The sequence below is a fragment of the Condylura cristata genome, unplaced genomic scaffold, assembly GCF_000260355.1.
Source record: "Condylura cristata isolate star-nosed mole 26May11 unplaced genomic scaffold, ConCri1.0 scaffold00024, whole genome shotgun sequence".
Taxonomy (NCBI): domain Eukaryota; kingdom Metazoa; phylum Chordata; class Mammalia; order Eulipotyphla; family Talpidae; genus Condylura; species Condylura cristata.
This window is the reverse complement of record NW_004567125.1, coordinates 31,087,616-31,096,453: the sequence shown is the minus strand read 5'-3', so window position 1 is coordinate 31,096,453 and position 8,838 is coordinate 31,087,616. Positions and strand designations below refer to the sequence as shown.

The 8,838-nt window shown below is 46.8% G+C and overlaps 1 protein-coding gene across 2 annotated transcripts in view; it reads right to left on the bottom strand.

Annotated features, from left to right (window-relative positions):
* HAUS8 (HAUS augmin-like complex, subunit 8) overlaps window positions 1-8,524 on the bottom strand; it is a 17,887-nt gene extending 9,363 nt beyond the window's left edge. The window contains exons 1-4 of one of the 2 annotated variants that reach the window (XM_004688194.2): window positions 8,495-8,524; window positions 6,659-6,723; window positions 4,809-4,864; window positions 426-507 (exon numbers count right to left, since the gene is read on the bottom strand). In XM_004688194.2, the coding sequence (XP_004688251.1) occupies window positions 426-507; window positions 4,809-4,864; window positions 6,659-6,723; window positions 8,495-8,523 (232 nt within the window). In that variant the 5' untranslated portion in view covers window position 8,524. The remainder of the gene's footprint in view (window positions 1-425; window positions 508-4,808; window positions 4,865-6,658; window positions 6,724-8,494) is intronic. The other variant, XM_012728952.1, reaches the window with a different exon arrangement.
* Between the last annotated feature and the right edge of the window lie 314 nt (window positions 8,525-8,838).

The window sequence follows — 8,838 nt, the reverse complement described above, 5'->3', positions numbered from 1 at the left end:
CTTCGTCGATCTGCCTGTTCTGTTCCCCACTCTGTCTCTGGTGAAGCCTTTCGCCGCCCCTGAGCCTCTGGCCTGTACCCCAGTTCTGTATGCACAAATAAATAAATCTTTAAAAAAAAACATCACATTTAATTTTTTCCTAGGGAATCCAAAGCAGTCATCATTCTGAACAAGGGGTAAGGGCCAATAAAGCTTTGTTTTGTGTGAAAAGCCCTCGTGGGGGAGAGGTGTCCACAGCATGAGAGTTGTCCACTGCCGCTAGAGAGGACAGTGTAAGTGGGACTGCACCAAGCACCTTGCAGGGGAAGGAGCTTCCCAGGCTCTTTCAATAAGCTTGTTGCCTAGACCCAAGCAGCAAATATGCCAACAGCAAAGGTCTGACTGGCAGGGCCTGAAGGGGCTCCCCTGCTGCCTCCCTTGTGTACCTTTGCTCCTCAGCAGTGGGGTGGGTTTCTTTCCATGTTCAGGCATCTTCGCACTGGTCCTGAGAGCTTCTGCTGCAGGAGCCTGTTGGGGAACACATGACATTCAGGGGACAAGAGATCACCATTCAGGGGGAGAGGCCCCTTCTTGGCCTACACAATCTGCAGCTGCTCAAACTCTGAGGTGAGGACCAGACTTAAGGAATATGATAATTACTTGCTTACATTACACAGGAAATACAAATTTTATCAACATGTGATGAACATCGGAAACCACCAAAAAGTATGCTGATGATTATCTTTGATATGGCAGATGTAAGGGGGTTAATGTTCTGTATACTTCCTAGTATTTGCCAATTTTCTAGAGAGAACATATTTACTTTGGTTTTAAAAAAAGTCCATCGCATATTGATAAAATCAGTTCATCCTGTTTATAATAAGATTTTTTTACAAAAAATCAAGCAATACATGAAGCATGCCTGCTGTTACAATATAACATAGAGCCAGATTGTACAGAGAATTTCTCAATGCACAGGCAGCACTCTGTCAACCCTGAACTACAAGCACTAGAATAAGAAAAAGGCAAATAGGGCAAGGAAGGAAGAAGTTGATTCTTCTTGCAGACGTAATTCTTCACATAAAATAGTCTAAAACACCTTCAAAAATGTTTCTAAAACCATCAAGTAAACAAGGTTGTAGGATACAGGGCAAATATTTTAAATATCAGGCACATTTCTAGTGACCAGTAACTTTGGAAATTGAAGTTTGTCATAAAAGTTCTTGGCCCTCCCTGGTGGCGCAGCGGGTTAAAGCACAGCACTGAGAATCTAAAGCCGCTGCCGCGTGAGTTCGATTCCCGCCTGCCCCGGAGGTGACCACATGGTGTGGCAGACCTCTCCTGACCCGCCCGCTGCTCCCCTCAGCAGTGTACTTCGTCGATCTGCCTGTTCTGCTCCCCACTCTGTCTCTGGTGAAGCCTCTCACCCTGAGCCTCTGGCCTGTACCCCAGTTCTGTACGCACAAATAAATAAATCTTAAAAAAAAAAAAAAAAGTTCTTAGCATCAGGACCCTCCCTGGTGGTGCAGTGAGTTAAAGCACAGCACTAAGAAGCTAACTTCCACATGAATTCCTGCCCCGGAGGAACTGGCCCACATGGAGTGGCGGACCTCTCCTAACCTGCCCGCGACTGCCCTCAGCAGTGCAGCAATATTCTTCATCAGTGGGCCTGTTCTGCTCCCCACTGTACCCCAGTTCTGTAATGCATAAATAAATAAATCTTTAAAAAAAAAAGTTCTCACCACTAGAGGAATAAAAAGTGCAACTGTGGTGATGGATGTTAACTAAACCAGACTTACTGTGGTGATCCTTTCACACACACTATATAAGTATCAAGCCACTGGCCTGAATGCCCAGGACTAATAAAATGTTATATGTCAATTACATCTCTACTAGAAATAAAATGGCTTCATTAAAAAAATACAGTACCAGGCCCTCCCTGGTGGCGCAGTGTACTTAATTGGTCTGCCTGTTCTGCTCCCCACTCTGTCTCTGGTGAAGCCTCTCACCGTCCCTGAGCCTCTGGCCTGTACCCCAGTTCTGTATGGACAAATAAATAAATCTTTAAAAAATAAATAAATAAATAAATAAAATTAAAAAAAAAATACAGTACCAGGTATTATAGAAGTAAAAAAAAAAAAACCTACATATTTATGTATAAACATAACAAAACATGGGGCAGAGCTTTACACTGCAAGTTACAAGGTACTGCTGAAAGAGATCCAAGACCTAAATAAATGGAGATGTGTACTTAGTTCATGGATTGAAGAATAAATTTTTAAGATGTCATCTTCCCCAATGGATGCACAGATCCAATGCGCTCAAAATCCCAGCAGAAGTTTTGGTCAAAAATGGCAAGCTAAGTCTAAAATTTACATGGAGAAATAGAGGTTCCAGAAGAGCGAAACAGTTTTGAGAAAGAACAGATTAGGATAATTCACACTATCTGACTTTCAAGACTTGTTACAAAGCGACAATAATCTTGGCAGCTAGCCTAGGAATAGACACTAGAAGAATGGAAAGGAATAGTGTCCAGAAATGATTCACACATGTCTGGTCCACTGAGTTTCAACAAAAGGTGATGAGCAATACAATGGGGAAAGGAAAATCATTTCAGCAAATGGTGCTGAAACAAGAGAATATTCACACACTTAAAATAACAAACCTTGGGCCCTCTCTGGTGGTGCAGTAGGTTAAAGCGCAGCACTAAGCAGCTAAAGCCACTTCAGCATGAATTCGATACCCAGCTCCGGAGGTGACCACATGGCGCAGCAGACCTCTCCTGGCCCACCCGCTGCGCCCCTCAGCAGTGTATTTCAGTAAATCTGCCTGTTCTCCCTGTTGTGTCTCTGGTGAATTGTCTCATACCCTGCAACTCTGGTCTACACCCCACATCTTGCATAAATGAATAAATCTTCAAAAGGGAAAAAGTTTTCATAACTCAATCATAGAAAACATAAAACCTATTAACAAATAGGCAATAAGTGGGCCTCCCTGGTGGCCTGGGGGTTAAGTCTCACCATGATTACAGCAACAGCCCTCCTGTGCCAAAGTTGCCTGAGTTCGATCTCCTGTGCCAAAGTTGCCTGAGTTCGATCCCTGGCCATGGAAGTGGCTCTCATGGCACAGCAGACCTCTTCTGTCTTGCCCACTGCTCCCCTCTGCATTGTTTTTCAGTGGATCTGCCTGTTTTGCTCCCAATCTGTCTCTGATGTGTCCTCTCACTACCCACACCTCTGGCCTAGATCCCACTTCTTCTACACAAAAATTAATAAAATAAAAACTTTATAATAAAGGAATAATTCTTTTAAAAAACAGGTAAAAACTTTGAAATGACACATCACCAAAGATATAGGAATGGCGAGTAAGCCCAGGAGAAGACACTCAGTATTGGTGTGGAAAGCAGATTAGAACCACAGTGAAGTACCACTTCGAACTCACTAGTCTTCAATCTCGAAAGCATCAAAAGGAACTCGCACCTGGGGCAGGTGGAGCTGCAGAGGTATTGCTACTCTGGATAATAGCTGGGTGGTTTATTAGAGTCAAGCATACATGTAGCCTACAATTCCCTTCCCAGGAAAAAACGAGAATACATCCAGAAGCCTGCACAGGAATGTTTAAGGAATGTTTGTTCATAACTGCCAAAAACGAGAAACTAACCGAATATCCTTCAGCCACCAGAACCAACTGACACTGACTGGCAATGACAGGCAGAGCCCTCCAGCATGCTTCAGTGAAAGTCAGACACCAGCAACTACATCCTGTGTGACAACTTTTAAATACCCTCAGGAAAGACAAAGCTACAAAGTCAGACAGCACGATGGCAGACACATGGGGGCACTGTGACCAAATCTGGCAGGCAAGATGAAAATGATCAGAGTGAGATCCTATGAAGTATGTCCTTTGGTTGAAAGTCACCCCAATAAACCAGTCAACTAGACTCTGCCTGAGGATGAGACCGTGTGGGGTCGTGACTTATGACAAATGCACCACTCAGGTGGGGGTGGGGGTGCCCACAGAGAGAGAGGCTATGCATTTGTGAGGGTAGGAAGGTACTGGAAATCGCTGTACTTAAGGCTCAATTTTACTGTGAATCTAAAAGTGCTCTAGAAAATACAGCTTATTAAAAAAGGAATTTTCAAGTAAGGTGTCAATTTGCACAGACTGTTTTCCTCAAGCCAGAGCTTAAGTCACACTGTTGAAAATCTGTAACTTACCCTACTCCATAAAACAAAGGAAACAGCAATTAATATTTATTAAATTTTACCATAACAACATGGCAAGCAGAGGGACTAATACAACTTTACTACATTCTCGACAGTAAACACTGGAAACAAATACATAACTGGGTGATCTGATTGTTTTCACTGAACTGCACACAAGGCACGTGCTTAAGGGATCAAGTGTCTCATGCCATGATCTTTAAAGGTTTCATAAATTTCATAGTTTACTAAACTCTTCCTCTAATACTGGATGATACAGGTCTATCATCTCTTTCTCTAAAACCCAGCAGGTATTTGTTAAAGAGCAGCAAGTCCTGGGCGCTGTGCTGGAAACGAGACAGTACTGCTTCAAGGCAGAACTCAGAAAGAAACTGTCAGGCAAACAGGAAAGTTGTGGATTTCAATAGCGATCACCGGGGTTTGCTAAAGGGACTCTCAACCAGAGCAGTCGCACGACAGACTCAAGACACGGCACCAACGGCCGCACCTCAGATGCAGCCTAACAAAGACCACCAAGGCTTTCTTTGGGACTACCAGGCCTGGTGCCTATGACTTGTCTTGGAATTCTAGGTCATCAGAACTCTTTCAGAATCTTTCAAATGTTACCTTTTTGGTGGCTTTCTTTTCATACTGCAAGTATCGGGATTCAACCACACGTCCACCTGTGGGGACACACAGTTGGTGTACAAAAGACAATGGATGCTGAGGACCCCCCACGCACCCACTCTAATACCTGGGCCTGAGAATTTTCCCTGCTCCAGATAGCACTGGGGAACTGCTTCTCTTTGCTTCTCTCAGACCCTGTCCTGCAGCTCTCAAGCATGTACGGGGCACCCACTATGTGCAAGAATATGGGTGAGACAACTGCTTTGCAAGAACTTTATGGGACATCTACTGAATGTAAGAATATGTATGGGGGGCACACTGTAAGAACGTGTGGGGCACCTATTATAGAAGTACATAATTGGATCACCACTGTATGCAGGAACATATATGGGACACCTACTGTTATATGAACATGTATGGGAGACCTCCTGATTGCAAGTCTCTGGGCTAGCAGCAAACAGGTCAACAGGAGGCATGATATGAAGGTTAAAGCAGAAAGTGGGGCAGGGCAAAGAAAGACCTTTCACCAGGGTCTCCTATTTGCTTCCTCCTCCCTTCCCAGCTCACTCCATGACCCCCACAGCCCTTTCCCCTACTCATGATACCATCATTCACTGTACCGCCCCAGATGTTACTCTCATCCTGCTTTTTTATACACAGCACACCATCTGACACACCCTGTGGTCCCTGCATCTCTATATGGTCCACTAACTCCATCTGGTCTTGTATCCAGTCCGGGAGTTCAGAGGGCTCCCTTTTACCAAGAGACCCAGAGAGAGTGGCACAGTCAGTAACACCCAAGCTGTGGTTCCAGGAGTATCTTCACAACAGGATTTGTGTTTTCCTTTGGTAATTAGGATTGCAGGTGCAGCCCAGAGAGGAAAGGAGGTGCACTCCCCTAGTTAATGTGGAGCCCAGCAATGGCCATAGATCTGAAGGTCACCCTTGGCAGGGATGAGTCATGTCTCAAGGGCAAGTGGGTCAGGCAACATGCTGGAGGCACCTCAGGGTTAAGGAAAGGGAAGAATTAAGCCACACCAAGGGCTTGCCACTGAACAAAGAGCAATGATTAGGATATACCCCCACTTCCAATCGGGAAAGGTCATCCTGCATTGGGTCTAGTATTTTTAGCAAAGGATTTAGCTCATCTAGAAGGGCCCTGGACAGTTGGAAAGTTGGAAAGCAGTTCCAAGTTTCTGGAAAACTGGAATGTACAGGTTTACTGAAACGGTGGCATATACTCCACAGCAGCAACATGATGAAGGATGTAATCTGTGTTCAGGAGCTCAGCTGTGTGCAAACATAATAGATGGTGTAACGAGATCACTAAGTAGTGATGCAACATGTCATTTGGAACCAGAATCTGCTATCTTCTCTGCAATGGGCACAGGCATCTAGCACAACCCAAGTTTTCATTTACTTTTTTAAGCTTATCATCCACATTGGACACTGTTGAATCCAAGGGGGCTATTAAAAGACCCCAAAGCCACAAGTGGGCACTGAACTCTAGGTATCTGAAATGACCACTTAGAGTGAGGGAATGGAGACTCTGCTGTTCGGTAGTGAAGTCAGCTCATGCCCTCCGCACCCACATTCCAAGTGGGAATTCCCAGGCACAGTCGTCCCCACAGGGCTGGAAGGGCCTGCTGGCTTGGAGAACACAACCAGGGCCTACAGCACTCCTGGCTGCAGGGCTGGGTGAGCAGACCCAGAATTCCCAAACATGTGGCTGGAAGGAAGTAAAGCTCTAGCTCCCTTGTTTGGTCTTTTTCTTTCCCAAAAGTACTTAATGAAAGTAAAAAAAAAAAATCACTTTATTTTAATGGATCATGAGATCTAACTTTACATACCTTGTGTTTTTCTTCCTTTCATCTTAGCACCACCAGGAGTACTGGGACCCCCCGTAGGCGGCTTCCTGAGAGGAGAGAAAAATCTTCTTTATGGACAGGCATCCTGCCCCATAATGGCTCAACTTATGATGGTGCAAAAATGATTCATTCAGTAGACACTGTACTTCACATTTGGAATGATGGCACTTAGTGGGTCACTTTCGGTACTGTACTCAATCAGCTACATGAGAAACTCCATACTTCAGTATAAAAGGGGCTCTGTGTAAGATGATTTTGCCTGACTAGAGACTAATGTCAGTGTGCTAAGTATGTTTAAGGTCAGGTAGGCTGAGTTATGAGGTTCAGTAGTCAAGTGTGGTAAACGCATTTTCCACTTATTTTCAGATTATAATGGGTTACCAGGATGTAACCCCATACTAAACTGAGGAAGATCTACATTTGGTGAAGAAACTGGGGCAAGTAAGTGAGTAGCCTGGGCTTCTGATTTCTGTGAGGCGGGGGTACCTCCACAGAAAGAGGGCCTCTGGCTCACAGGGCAACACAGCACAGCCCAACACCTAAATTGACAGGGACCAGACAAGAGGTATGAGCACTTTGGCCAAGACTCTGAGATCTCAACTTAAGTCAAGGTTTTTAATTCATCATGCATTTATATATATGGTCCCTTCCATGAGAGGGATGCCCAGCACGGCTCCCCATCAGACAGCTATGAGGGGCACTCCAGGTAGATAACTACGGGGGTATAGAGGGCCAAGGAGGGGAATGAAAAAGCACTACTTGCTCAGCTAACGGGAAAGGACCTTCTGAGGCTGGGATCAAAAAGGGCGTGGAGGACAGAGGAGAACGATAAGGATAAAGGGATCAGCCCTGTGGTTTAGCTGAAGAGAAGAGAGGCAGGGATGCAAATCAATAAAACTGGTGTGGCTGGCAGTCCTGATTTTCTAGCTTAAGGGCTGAAACCTATTCCTAGAACCTAGGGTTTGATACCTTGGAAATGGACAATAAATACTTTCAGCCCCTGCTTGCAGTCACTGCAAGGGAGTAAAGATTCCATCTGGGGTCCGAGGCAAGGAGTCTAACTGATGGAATCAGATCAAACCTCCAGAGACCTAGAGGTAGGAGGGGGACCCACCTGTGCCAACCTCTGGTAGCTCTCCCTTACCTCTGAAAGATAATCTCACATTTAGGGCAAAATGCTGGGGAAGAAACAAATTACTTCAGCGGACCTATTTAATGTTAATTCCCAGTGGCACAATAAACTTTCGCCAAATTAACAAGACAAATCTTGCCTCGAAATGATAAAAGTTCAATGTCTGCCTTCTGGCTCTCACAGTCGCCTTAGACAAAAGACCTTCCCTCTCTGAACTTCCATGAACTCATTTGAAAATGGGGAACATAGAAAAAAGCGGGTGGGAGGATTCAAGGAAATACTTTAATGGTCAGGCATTTGTCCATTTCGTAGTGATAGTTTTATTTAAGACAGGCGCTTTTCCAAGCGCTTTAAACCTCACAAGAGCTCCTAGCAGGCTGCGCGTCCGGCGTCACCCCACCGGGTTCCACAGCAGAGGAAAGGGAGCACAGACTTTAAGTCACCTGGCGAGACCCCCGCCAGCAACGGTGAGCCGCCCCGGAATCCAGGGCCCCTCTAACACCCGCTCTCCGAGCATGCGCCCCGCCGCGCCCCGCCGGCGCACCCTAGGTGATTCGGCAGGGGTCAGACCCCAGCAAGCCCCAACGACCCGAGCCCACCAATGCCGCCGCCACGCCGCCCCCAATCCTCGGCCATAGCCTTCTAGCCGGCAGCCCCACAGCCAGATCCGCGGCGCCTCCACTCACCCGGCGCCGCGACCCGAGGAATCCGCCATCTTCCCGCCTTCAACTCAAAGGCCCACTCAAGCCCAGGTCCCGCCCCCCGGGCCGGACCATATAGCAGAGTCGCGGGAGGGGTGGACGCGGACGCAGGGAGCGTGGGCGATAGCTCCCACAGCGTGCGCCTTTCCGTTCTCCCCTTGCACTTGTTTTCGTCCACCAGCCGCCGTAGGCGGCGGCTGAGGCGCCAGCGGAAGACAGGGGCGGGGACTTGAGGCGCTCCGCCCCCGAGGTGGGCTGGCGTCACACACTAGCCCCGCCTCCCCGGAACCCGGAAGCGGGAGCGCGGGGGAGCAGCGGGCGCGGTGGGG